The sequence below is a fragment of the Zootoca vivipara genome, chromosome 6, assembly GCF_965207765.1.
Source record: "Zootoca vivipara chromosome 6, rZooViv2.hap1.1, whole genome shotgun sequence".
Lineage (NCBI taxonomy): Eukaryota > Metazoa > Chordata > Lepidosauria > Squamata > Lacertidae > Zootoca > Zootoca vivipara.
In genome coordinates, this window is record NC_142589.1 from 54,026,109 (window position 1) to 54,039,353 (window position 13,245).

Here is a 13,245-nt window from a genome sequence, read left to right on the forward strand (position 1 = left end):
TAGTGACTTTCCAGGAGGTGCTGGAGATTGAAGAGAAGACCTGCATGCAAAGCAGATGGACTGCTAATGAGCTGCTGTCCTGACCCATAAATAGAAACCAGTGGGACACTCACCCCAAAAAGGGGGGACATCACACTGTCAACAGTGCAAGCCCTTTTTCTAGGTTTTTTCCCCCCTAGGGGAAATCCCTTCATAGAAACATGCTGTCAGCTCTTGGTAGCTGTTTCAAAGCCCATCTTTCCAAGAGTTCAAAATGGATCAAAAGGTGGTGGATATGAATAATCCTAATAGCCTTCTCTCTCTCTCTTTTTTAAAGTGTTACAATTTTCAAAGTCATTTGCATGCCCATTTTCTTTTCCTGCTGGGAGGTTTGTCGGCTTTAGGTCCCCAAACCATTTCTCTTGATCCAGGAGGAACTGCCTCTACTCTTGCAGCTAAGTGAGGGGACAGATTTAAGAGCACCGTGAAAGGGCAGTAGGTCGGTAGAGTTTATTAGTTAACCAAAGGCCTTTAGTTACAGGAAGGTAGGCGTTTAACCATTCAAGAGTAGCGCACACAGAGACCAAGTATTTCGTGTTCAACAGCCCCGGATGGCTTGCTGGATTTCCAGCCAGATCCACTCAGCACACCGTGTCTTGGCCCAGCTCCGCCTCGGGGCTTGCTTATTCTCCAACTAAGCCCTCACGTTCCAGCTCGGAGGGCGAGAAAGGAGCCGCACCATTAAAAACCAAGGCGGTTCGGAGCTGAAACAGCAGCGGTCGTTGACCTTTTGAGCAGAACAGAGCCCAGCGAGGGAGGCCCGTCTAGAGGGGCTCCTCCAGTAAGTGCCCATTTCCCATGGCTCGTTGGGGCTTCGAGAGGCTCGCTCGACTGGAGCCGCCCTTGAGACCCCAGGGAGGCGAGCGCGCTTGCGCCCGCTGAGGAAGCGGGGGGCAGCCGGGCGCCCAGCGGGTGCACAGCTGGGGCTGGCAAGGCGAGGCGGCGGCAGCGGAGGAGGCGGAGAAGGGGAGGGGGAGGCGCCCGCGCCGTCGGCAGGCGCAGAGCGGCGTGCGCGCCTGGCCCCTGCCGCGCTCGCTGCGTTGCCCCTTTAATTGTGTCCCCAGCCCTCGGGCGTCTCTTTCCAACGCCCACGTCAGCAACTACCTTTTGTTTCTCTCCCGGCCGGGCTGCTCAGCGCTTTGGGGCGGCGGCGCCCGGCGAGGTTTCGCGCCCTCATCCGTCGAACCCCGAGCCAGCGCCACTTGGAGAGCCCCGCCGCCCCTCGACCGCCCCCCGCCCAGCCCGCGCCTCTGCCGAGCGGTAAGTCAGCGGTGCCTCCGCGGCAGCGCCAGCAGGCCGAGCAGGGCGTCCTCCGGGCTGAGGCGGCTCTAGGGTGAGCCGGGCGCGCCTCTGCTTCCCCGGCTAGCGGAGGATGTCCGGCCGCGCCGCCTCTCCCTCCTCCTGCGCGGCGCCCCAATCGGGCAGCGCCCGGCCAGCCCCGTCAGGCGGGCGGGCGCCATTTGCTGCCGATGCCGCCCCGGGCGCGGCGTTCGGCTCGCAACAAAGGGCTGGCGAGGGACCGACGGAGTCCTCCCTGCCGCGCGTGCGGAGCTTCGAGCCGGGCAGGGGCACCTTCCGCGCCCGGGCATCGAGTGGCGGCGGCAGCAGCAGCAACGGGAAAGGCCACGCACGCTAGGCAGCCCGGCTGCGGCGACGGCTGGGAATTCCGCATCGCCTCCCGGCGCCCTTCTCAGGAAAGGCGGGCGGGCGGGTTGGGTGGTGGTGGTGGTCCTCCTCCTGGCAGGGCGCGCGGACCGGTGCCCCTCTGACTGGAGGCAACGCCGGTGATCGGTCCCTGGTGACTTGGCAGGCGCGCCTCCAGCGCCGTCGGGCGTCCCTGGCTCCCGATGGCCGAGCCTCCAGCTCGGGGTGGGCGGGCCAGAGACTGACGGCGCCCTCTGCCAATGTGCGGCGCCGGCGCCCCTTGTGCTGCCTGGCAGGGCTAGGGGAGGACCGGCGCTGCTGCGGTGTCGGCCGCCCGCTCCGAGGCAGCTCCTCTGGTTGCAGCGTCTGCGACGCCTCCTGGCCGCCCTTTCTGGCGGCGAGCGCGGCGCACCTGGCGATCGGAGGGGCAGTCCTGCCGGTGGGTGCGGGGCTGTGACGAGAGGGAGGCGGCGGGGCCAGTGGCTCCTCGACCCCCCGGCGGCCCCTCCACGCCACACACTTTACATGCCAGCAAGTCCCGTTTCCCCACTTTTCGCCTCCAGGCTGGAAGGACGCCTGTCGTCTCGGGGGGCCGGATTTGGCGAGCAGAGTCTCCAGTTGCTGACCTCTGCGCTAGAGTCGCGGAGCCCCGCGGTGCGAAGGGCTGGGACGCTGAGTGGTGTGACAAGGTGTCGCGCTGCTAGCTGCGGGCTTGGAAACCAGCAGCCCAACCCAACTGGCGTGCCTGTTGCAGGTTAAGCCCAGATCGGCTGCCTTGGTAATAGCGATCCAGCTGGCTACTATCGGGACTGAGAAGAAAGCGCCGGCCCCCTCCCCCCACCCCCCACGACAAAAACGGGGCATGCAATTAGGGCATAACGGGGTGAGGGACAACTTCCATGTCACAATTTGATTATGGGAAGAAAGTAGTGATTGCTTAGGAATGGTGGGTTGAGCTTGCTGAGTCTCTAAATAATGACTGCTTGCAATGTTAGGCAAACTGGCTTTGCATGGGATTCTGGTTTCACAAGCTGTGTGAGGGGATGCAAACCTGATGGCATTTAAACCAACTGACCTTACTGCTCTGGGGTTTCATGTAGGCAGATTGAGTTTGGGGGCTTCCAGACAGGGGCTTAATTTGCAAACTGGTTGTTGACAGCAGGGTTCCCCCCCCCATTCCTCTGGGAGGAATACAGATTGCCATTTTGATGCCGTATTTTATCTGGAAAATTCAAACAAGCAATTGAAACGTGCCTGCTTTAGGAGTAGCCATCCCACAGTCATTACCCAGAGAGATTCAGTCTCTCATGTGTCCAGCTGATCATAACTGAGGTGAAGGACACTGGCTGCTTCCATCATGCTCAGCTCTGCAGAGGCAAAGATGCTGGTGTACAACCATGCCCTTATGGTGCAGCTATTTATTAGGCTCTGGATACACAAGTTAAGAAGCTGTTACAGGTGCGAGAGAAAATGCTGTGTGCTGAGCACCCCTTTCCTGGCCCCTCTGGATGTTGATGGACTCCAAATCTCATCAGCCCCAGCCATCAGGGACCATGGGAAGTGTAGTCCAGAAACATCTGGACAGCTGCAGATCCCCTACACCTCACTCAGAAGTACTTAAGAGTTTCAGGGGGACTCTGGTTCAGACCAGGTGTGATGTGAAGTGTCTCTCAGTACAGTATTAACCTACTAACCTGTTTTATCTTCTCCCCTTAGTTCTAAAAAGCTCAAGCAAGCATACCCCCATTTTATCCTCACAACAACCCTGTGAGGTAGGTTAGCTGACAGAGAAAGTGACCAGCTCCAACTCCCAGTGAGCTTCATGACCAATTGGGGATTTTTGAACCTGGGTCTCCCAAGCTGCACCCCAGCACTCCAACCAGTACACAACACTGATTTGGTTTTTTTAAAAACTTGAATTCAGTTGCAGAAATTACCATGTTGGTAACTGTGTTTGAGACCATGGCCTGTGGCAGATTAGCCCTTTACAAATGGGCCATTTTTCTGATAAAAGTTTTACCCCAGACTGCTTTGCCACCCATGGGGCAGAGAGAGAGGCTCTACAAATATTTTCCCCTGAAGGGAGAAAAGCAGTTGGGAATATTTTGATTGGGGGAAATGGCCCATAGGGATTGCTGCTGTCCCAGACATATTTGTTGCTCTCCCTGCCCTGCCCCGCTAAAGCTAAAAAACAGACCAACCAGTAGTGGACAGTTTTTGGAAAGTGTGCTGGTCAGTGGTGAAGCATGTGCTTTGCATACAGAAAGTCCCTGGTTCAATCCTTGGCATCTCCAAGTTGGGCTGGGAAAGGCTCCCATTAGCTACTCATTGCAGACAAGACTTGAGTTAAGTTGTCTAATGGTCTGACCTCCCAATGGCACCTTCCCAATGCTCACATCCAGTTTGGCCCTTGAAGACTGCATTCTGTCACTGACCGTCTTGTGCTTCACCATGTCTCTGTGAATAACTTAGAAAGTAGCAGCCATTTCTGAAAATCTTGCAGCTGCAGTTTATATGTAGCAAACAGAGACTTATTTATTCTTCTTCTTTTTCTTCTTCTTTTTTTGTAGAGCAACACAACCCTGTTTGAGAATGGAGATTTCTTCCCATCAGTTTCATCTGCTGCAACAATTAAATGAACAGCGCAGGCAAGACTTATTTTGTGACTGCAGCATTTTGGTTGAGGGGAAGGTCTTCAAAGCCCACCGGAATGTGCTGTTTGCCAGTAGTGGCTACTTCAAAATGCTCCTTTCACAGTGCTCAAAGGAAACCAGTCAACCAACAACCGCAACTTTCCAGGCATTTTCTCCCGAAACATTTTCCGTGATCCTGGATTTTGTGTATTCAGGCAAACTCTCCCTCACTGGCCAGAATGTGATTGAGGTCATGTCAGCTGCCAGCTATCTGCAAATGACTGATGTTATTAGTGTTTGCAAGACATTCATTAAATCCTCCTTGGATATCAGTGAGAAGGAAAAAGATCGCTATTTTAGTCTCTCGGATAAGGAAGTGAACTCAAATGGCGTGGAGCGTTTATGCCTGTATGGGACTGGGTGGAGAACAGAGAGCAGTCCCCCTCATTCGCACTTAAGCCCAGATCAAGGGACATGTATAGTGGGTGGAAATTCTTGGACCAATTTCAATTATTACCCAGCCACTCAAAGAAATGCCCAGCAGCTCTCCAAGCATGACCAAAGGCAAGAACCCATGAAGAAAACCAGTAGACATATAGGGCTGCCACAACCCTCCGATGTCCCTCACTATAAGGCAAGTAAACTTGAAGAGCGAGTTTCGGAGCCTATAAGCCACACTTCTCCATCTGAAGAGGACGTCCAAATTGATTCGGAAGGTGACTCTGGCCATTCCAGCTACCAGTACGGCCAGGGATCTGACACCGTCCCGAGAAGCTCAGCTGTGTCACAGCAAGAGCATGATTCTCCACACCCTGCTGGGAAGTCAAAATCTTCCAAAGGGGACGAGCCATATGCTAGCATGCCCTCGGTACTGGGTGTGATGGGGAACTGGGCGGATGGTAAGGATATTAATTTAGCATACATTCAATTGTCTTCTTGGCCCTTGGCTGCATAAAAGTTTATTATTTTACCTTTTAAAAATGAGCATCATTTATTGGAGGTGAACTAAATTTTGCATGCAAGGAGAATGATTTGAATGGATCCAACTATCATAATTGCAACAATGACCTCATTGTGTGTTGAGCATCTAGCTCCTCATCAGGGGAATGTGTGTTTGAGAAGTCTCCTTTTTCTGTTCAGCTTACTCAAGGTAGAGGTCAAGTTTTGTGGGATACGGTTTTGACGGAATGAAAAATAAAACTGCTTCTTGCACCCTCTGAAATCCTTCATTTTTATGTTTGGGCTTGTGGTACCTGAAGCAGATTTCACCCCCCTCTCTCCGCAGTCAAGGGCCTGCACTTTTTCAAAAGTCTTGCTGCGCCACTGAGGCACCAGTTCTTCCCTCCATCTCTTCCCCTATTGCAATGGCACCTGTAGCAAGGTGCTTCTTTCCCCCACTGCATGGCAGGGCCAGTTGTGGTGCCACCCTCCTCAGTAAGATCATAATTTCTTAGCAGCGCTTCTTAGGATTGTGTGTGTGTGTTTTTTAAATAAAGCATATCTGCAACCCAGCTCTTCTGCCTTGTGCTTTCTGCACTGGTGGCAAGGAAGACTTGGTCTTGCTTAGTTTCCAGTGGGGCTGTTATGGGAGGCAGGAATAAATTTTGCAGAGAGAGTGCAGAGTGGGGAGGGCTTTTCCCACTCTGCAAAAGAGGGCTTGGTGTTGCCCCAAGGTATATTGCTGTCTGAATCAGATGACCAAATGCCTCCCACCAACACCACCACTTGGACTAGTGCTTTAAAAGTTTTGCTTGGCCATTCAGATATCAGCTCCATCTGTTCCCCTAAATTGTACAGCCTGAAGTGGTTGCCTTCACCTTGCTGTATGGTTAAGGCCAGCCATGATGCAGCAGGGGATCTGCCCCTGGCAAGGAGATTCATAAAGCCCCTTCAAGAGGGCTCTGTGTGTTCCGGTGACTGCAATGTGCAACAGCAGAATGCCGTATTCATAGCTGCCAAGTTTACCCTTTTCTCGCGAGGAAGCCTATTCAGCATAAGGGAATTTCCCTTAAATAAAGGGAGAACTTGGCAGCTCTGCGTATTGGGTGCAAAACAGAAGGGCTGTAGCTCAGTGGGTGTAAAGCACATGCCCTGCATGCATGAGGCCCGAGGTTCGATCCTTGGTGTCTCCCTTTAGAGCTGGGAAAGATTCCCACCTGAAACCCTGGAGAGCTGCTGGCCTGTAGACAATACTGAGCTAGATTGACTAGTCTGACTCTACATAAGGCAGCTTCTTGTACTGAATTCAGCATCCTGAAAATCCTAAGGAGGTGAAAGTGTGTGGGTCTCAGAATCCAGAGTGTTGCTGGACATGGTTTCTTGTGGTTGCACAGTGTCAGGGCAGGACCCGACAGAGTTCACTACAGCTTCTAATAACTAGCAGCAGCAAGATTAGGCAGAATAAACACAAGCAGATTAAGTAAAATTGCATCATTTATACCCATTGCAGAACTGTTTTTTTAAAAAATAAAATAAAATAAAATAAATACAGTGTTTGCAGTCTTGAAGTCAGTTACTTTATTTTGACTAAAAGTGTCACTGTGCTAGGCGTGTTAGACTTTTTGCAGCATTTTAAAAGCATTGCTTGGTACTTACAGATGATCTGCCTAGGATGAGGTTCAAATGCCCCTTCTGCACTCACGTGGTGAAGCGGAAAGCAGACCTGAAGCGCCACCTTCGCTGCCATACGGGAGAACGGCCGTATCCGTGCGAAGCGTGTGGAAAGAGATTCAGCAGGCTGGATCACCTGAGCAGCCATTTCCGAACAGTACGTTTGCACATGTTGCATTTTGAGATGATACACCCCCAGTAACTACTTAATACAGAGATGCATTGTCTGGTATCGGTCCATTTTCTTTAGGAAACTTGCTTTATTGTGACACTGGGCTTGTCTACATTTTTAATTTCCTAGGAGGCCCTATATCTCAGTATACCTCGATTCTTAACCCCAATGGGGCCAGACCTAAACAAAAAAAAATGTTAATATTGGTGTGATTCAACCACAGTAAATCACTTTGAATCCCCTTTAATTTCAGAGGGAGAGTTCACCATATGCTGGGTGTCTCCCACTGAAGCCAATAGAACGTCAAAGTGATAGTTAACTCTGGAACTCTCTCTCACAGGAGGCAGTGATGATCACCAACTTGGATGGCTTTAAAAGAGGATTAGACAAATGCATGGAGAGGGCTCTCGGTGGCTACTAGCCATGATGCTTATGCTCTGCCTCCACAGTCAGAGGCAGCAATGTTTCTGAAGACCAGTTCCTGGAAGCCATAGGAGGCCAGAGGGCTCTAGGGCTCCGGTCCTTCTCATGGGTTTCCCATAGGCATTTGGTTGGCCACAGGATGCTGGACTAGATGGGCCACTGGCCTAATTCAGCAGCAAGGCTCTTCTTATGTGGTCAGCTTCAGCTGGACCATGCCCTATATTGTTTCTACTGAATTTCTAGAGTGCCCTGTCTTGAGAGCTAAAGGCAGAAAATCCTAACATGATGATAAAAATGTGTAAGTAAAATGCCTTGTAACATGAATGTGATATGATGAGTAAAATTACACAATATAAAACATTGTACCATTTCTTTCCTGGCTACCTTAATCTAAGCAACCATTTCTCTGCCACCATACCGAATATTTTCACTTTCAGTGATCTAAAGAAATACAAAAATACACAAGTACATATTCTACGGAATTTATTGCTCAATCACTTATTACCTTCCCCCTTTCTTGTTCCTGTTGCAATAGATGCTTATTGTGGATTACTGAAATTATGATAAATAAAAAAACTTGAGTGAATAGACATAATCATGTAGGGCTGCTGATAGGTGGCAGAGGGGGTACTGATGCACTGGGTCCTATAGTCAGCAGGAGCCCCAGAGCATTCATTTTAAAACGTAAGTCTCTAGCCCTTTTAGAAATAATGTTTAGAAGCAAAATGTGCAGGTATCCTTATAAATGATATCTGTGAGATGTGCCAGCCTGGCTGCTCCTGCCTTTCAATGTTTTCAACCAATGAGTAAAGTCAGAGCTGGAATTGATGAGTTAGTTGTTGGGACACCAGGCTATAGGACCATAGCTGCCAAGTTTTCCCTTTTCTCGAGAGAAAGCCTATTCAGCATAATGGAAAATCCCTTAAAAAAAGGGATAACTTGGCAGCTATGTATAGGACTCTAAAGAGCTGTTGTTTTCCTTTAGTGCACTTTTGTTTCTTTCTTACATTCCAGTGCTCTCCCCCCCCCCCCCAGCAACCATGGTGTATATTTCCTGTGGTGGGCTTGTCTGAGATCAGATACTCCCTATATGTTATTTTCTATAAATACTACTATACAATAACTGTGTGTGGATGTTAACCCCCCCCCCCCAATATGACATGTAAGATGTGAAGCCTTTGCAATGAGGCATAGGCAGCAGAGCTGAAGACTTAAGAACTCACTAAGAATCCAATGTAGCTTGCAGTACAGCAGTGTTCATGTCTCCTGAAAGCCTCTTTGTGTTTAACTGTGCAAACCCCCTGGTTAGCGGGTACAGTATTGCAGCCTAGGCTTTGGTGTAGGGTGGGCATTGAGGAAATTCAGTGTTTGTCTGCCTTTAACAGTTGTGTGGTAGGCAAGTTAAATATTTTCTAGTATGGAAATACAATTATGGGAACAGCTTCACCTACGGGTATAGGGCGATACACAAATTTAAAAATTAATTAAAGAAATATGGGTACACAAGGGAGTAATTTGTAAGAGAGCACAGTATGTGAAGTGATACAATGATTTTACCACTACACACTGCGGATGTTAAGGCAGGAAGTTACCTTAGCTCACAGTTTCTGTGCCTTGGGGAGCATGAATTAATTTTGAATAGCCATATCTTGAACAGAAATGATTTTTCATATCCTGGAATTCTTCCTTTTCACCACACTATGTTGCCTGGGTTAAATTTTAGTAGCAGCCTCTCGATACTGAGAGCATTACTGTATGGAAGGGGAACAAATCATTTTTCTATTTCCCTTTTGAGCAGCGATCAGCATTCTCCCTTTCAATTTTCACAGATCCATCAAGCTTGCAAGCCCATCTGCAGAAAATGCAAGCGTCACGTGACTGAGATGACGGGGCAAGTGGTCCAGGAAGGGACAAGGCGCTACAGACTTTGCAATGAGTGCCTCTCAGAAGCTGGCATAGACAGCATCCGCATTGATTTGGACACTGAGCCACCACCTGAGTTCCCGCTAGAAGAGGACAAGGATTCTAACTGGAATTACGGTGAAGACAACAGATCCGATGTGGAAATTGTAGAGGACGGGTCTACCGATTTGGTCATCCAGCAAGTGGACGATAGCGATGATGAAGCTGAGGAAAAAGATATAAAACCAAACATTAGGTAGTTATGAATGGACTGGATGTTAAATAAAAGTTCCCCCTTTACGTTGTCATTCCTTTGTTTTGACCATTGACTCCCAACCAGCCTGTGGTTAACATACAATCTATTATATAGGCTTTCTATGACTTGGGCTAAACTTGCATGCATTTATGGACATGCCATTGTGTCTATATTGAATTTAGTTACTCAAGAGTATCAATATTTTGTTCCATAAGCAAGCATCCATCCTGAGATGGTACCATGTATGAACAATTACCTGCTGAAGTGCGACAGTGATAACTTTTGATAGAATAAAATGGATCTCTTCTCAAACCTTTTTTAATGTTGGGGAGCACTTCAAAATAAAGTTAACAGCTTCATTGTAAGTTACTCTATTAAAGCTTTTGACAGCGTGAGGGTTTTGTTTTTAAAAACTGCAGGCATAAAAAGGTGCAATGATAATTAATTTATATTTAAATATACGCAGTCACACACACTGCAATCCTATGCATGTCTACTCAGAAGTGAGCAAGTTCAATGGAGCCTTTTCCCAGGTGAATGTACATAGAATTGCAAATGTTGCTAGATCACTCGGCTATTTGAGTTGTTGGCTTGCTCTATCTAACCTGGCACATCGCTCCCATCCCCCATTCTTAAGTGGAGAACAATGCATAATCCTTCCCCAAAATGCACAACTTCCTCGAGATGATTATTTACTAAGAAACATTAGGGTAATTCAGCCTTTCAGAACCAACTCTCTTGATTTCAAAATCTTCAAAAAGCCAGTTTTTGTATGTCTTGCAAGCAGCAGATTCACTATTTTCAACTACAGAACCAAAACACACTGTGGCAATTCAAATGTTTCCTTGAAGTTCTTTGTGTTTGTGCATACCCATCTTTGCCCACCCATTTTTCAAACTGGATATTTTAAACCTGCACTATCACTAAATTTGAAACAGATACCAATGTTCTCTCAATTCATCTCACAGTGTGACCCTTTTAAATAAATCACTGTAATTGGTTCATTTACAGAAAGGAGTCTTGAGTCAAAGGGTGCTTCCACATGGGTGCCTGCTGCACGATGGGTGCTCCACATGCATTTATTTTTATTTTTTTGCAGCATCCACATGCTGACATCAAAATGCCAGCTATAGGCCTATTTTTTGCCGTTTAGTCGAGATTTACTCTTTCTAGGAAAAAATCAGGTAAGTTATTTTTTAAAACCCCACTGTTGCTAGTGCCACGTTTATGATATCTGAATAACCCATTTACAGCATTGCCTAGAAGCACCCTAAAGAAAGCATATCGAGTAAGCAACATGGTATTCCAGAATCAAGCTATAAGCAGGATGTGGGAAGCAGGTGAGTCTCCTGGACACACATATATTCCTCTTGAAATGCCGCTGCTGGGGGCTCTGATTCCTGTGCTGTATCGCAGGGAAGCTTCTATGGCGTTCTCAGGGATGCTTGCACCTACTCTCCAGGCAAGCTCCCTTGGCGCACTTGCAGGCAGCCCCGAACAGCTGATGTTGCAAGTGTGGAAGGGAGGAGAGGAGCTACGCGTGGACTGTTTGAACACTCCATTAATGATTTTATATACCTCACCTTTCAGCAACAGCACAGGAAAGGCGGCTTGCGCAGAAAGAAAAAGGTGCCGAATAAGAGATGAACGATGCAACCTCAAACCATGACCAAATGCACCTTGAAAAAACCAGTCAATGAAAAAAAATGCAGTTGAAACCTAACAAGCCGCAGTTGTAAACGCAAGTAGCTCAATCCAAGACTGAGCATTGAGGGGGGGGGTGTTTCTCCTCCACCTCCTCTTTCTCCACACAGCTTTAAATCCAACCTACCCCGCAACGGTACTAGGGCAGGGATTGGCGGCTTGGACACTGGCGTCGTTTTCTCCGTAGCATCATCGGGGGAGGGGGATCGCGGGGGTCAGTAGGCGACGCTGAAGCGCAGCGGGGAGAGTGGACTATGTCTTAAAGGGGCGCGTTGCCCCTTTAAACGCTGCCCCTGAACCGTCTCTCCGACGCCCACATCCGCGTTGGGAGACCACCCCCCCCACGACCCACGAAGAAAGAACAATGCCCCCTGCTGCAAGCGATCGGCTCCTGTAAGGCTGGTGGGTGGGTGTCCTGGTTCCGGACATTTCTCTCCCACTCTCCTTCCGGGGACGGGGCTTTCCTGGGTGTCTTCCAGCCACTGACCAGTCCAAAACCAGCTGAGCTTCAGCGTCCCCGCGGCTCAGCCTCCCAGCCCGTGTCCCCCCAGGAAAGAATCGATCTCATTCGGAGCCCCTGGAGTTTGCGAACCCCCACGCACCGTTTCTCTTTCCTGCAAAAGGGACTCTCATTGGGTTTTTTGGTCGACGGCACCGGCGCCCTCGGAGGAGGCCCCGAGGGGAAGAGCAAAAGAGGATATTTCCCGCCAACTCCACCTGCCATTTGCCCCGTCGTGGCTGATTCTAGAGGACCCAGCTGTGTGGCTGGCAGCATCTAGTGTTGGTGATGGACCGGGACCATTGCCCAGCCACCTGGCCTCCCTCCCTCGCTCGCCCTTGAAAGAGGATCAACTACCGGTAATTCAACATCTACTAGCCATGATGGCTGCTGCCCATTGGGACCGGTAGGGCAGAAGGCAAGGAGCCCAACAGTAGGTGGCGCCAGAGCCAATGACAAGCAGAGCCAATTCATTCTACGGTAGTTTTGTCTCTCTCCTCCTCCTCCCTGCTGAGTTTTGCAAAGGCAAGTACTGTACAGTACTCAGACTAAGGAGGGGGAGGAAGCTGGCTGGCAGTGCCCCCCTCTGGACTAGTTGTAAATAATAAGGCAGTGAGGTGGGGTAGTGTCCCATAAGCCCCCTTGGACCAGCCTCCACTAGACTGTGTACCTCCAATGTCAGAGGCTTAACACTGCAAAATAGGTCATTCAGATATCACAAAGGTGGTCATGGGCCACTTTTTAAAAAACAAAGAAACAATTTTTTTATTTAGAGATGGAAAAAGCAACCATCGCCATCACTTAGCTCAAGTTTGCAACATAGTCCATACAAACAATGTCTGCATCAATTTAACACAAACACTTCAAAAACCAGACTATAATCTACAACATGTTGTCTATACTGTGGGGTGCCAATACAAAAACTCTCATCTGTAAGTCACATTACTGGCAAAAAACTGCCCCACATGCAATAGTACATGTCTCTGCAGTATTGATTTCTACAGCCACTGCAGGCACTACAATTCTCGAAGGGTTTGACTTTACCCCCAAAGGCACACTCCTCCATTGTTTCCAGAGAAAGGAGGATGCCAACAATATGGTTGTCCTGACTCATGGACTCTGGGGGGCCAGGTGGCTTTTCAGCTTCGTGGGAGGGGCTACCAGAAACTGGGTGGCAGGGACTTACCAAGCTGCTTCTGCTTCTCCTCTCCTCCCTTTGAAGGGCAAAATGGTTCTCCAGGAGGGCTTTCCCTGCTGTGTGGCTGGCGGCCAGAGGAGGCCAGGGCAAGGTCACCTGAGGAGGAGAACCAAGAAGGGCTTCCATGTGTGGTTGTTTGATGAATGCTGGTGATCAGCACCCTGG

At 49.3% G+C, this 13,245-nt stretch overlaps 1 protein-coding gene and 1 long non-coding RNA gene across 7 annotated transcripts; one reads left to right on the forward strand and one right to left on the reverse strand.

Annotated features, from left to right (window-relative positions):
* The first annotated feature begins 553 nt into the window (after positions 1-553).
* On the forward strand, positions 554-10,074 carry ZBTB8A (zinc finger and BTB domain containing 8A). 6 transcript variants are annotated; one of them, XM_088672184.1, is made up of 5 exons: positions 1,040-1,299; positions 2,247-2,566; positions 4,254-5,215; positions 6,914-7,083; positions 9,351-10,074. In XM_088672184.1, exons 3-5 carry the CDS (start codon positions 4,276-4,278, stop codon positions 9,681-9,683), a joined length of 1,443 nt encoding a protein of 480 aa, XP_088528310.1. In that variant the 5' UTR covers positions 1,040-1,299; positions 2,247-2,566; positions 4,254-4,275; the 3' UTR covers positions 9,684-10,074. The 6 variants fall into 6 exon arrangements, with proteins under 6 accessions (XP_088528312.1, XP_034973223.1, XP_088528310.1 ...); XM_088672185.1 differs by having other exon boundaries at positions 1,126-1,299; positions 2,247-2,461; XM_088672186.1 differs by lacking the exons at positions 1,040-1,299; positions 2,247-2,566 and adding an exon at positions 554-820.
* Positions 7,990-13,231, reverse strand: LOC148685339 (uncharacterized). Its single transcript, XR_015950567.1, has 2 exons — positions 13,069-13,231; positions 7,990-9,648 (listed from the first exon to the last, which is right to left on the reverse strand). It is a non-coding gene; the product is annotated as an uncharacterized LOC148685339 (long non-coding RNA).
* Positions 13,232-13,245: the final 14 nt, after the last annotated feature.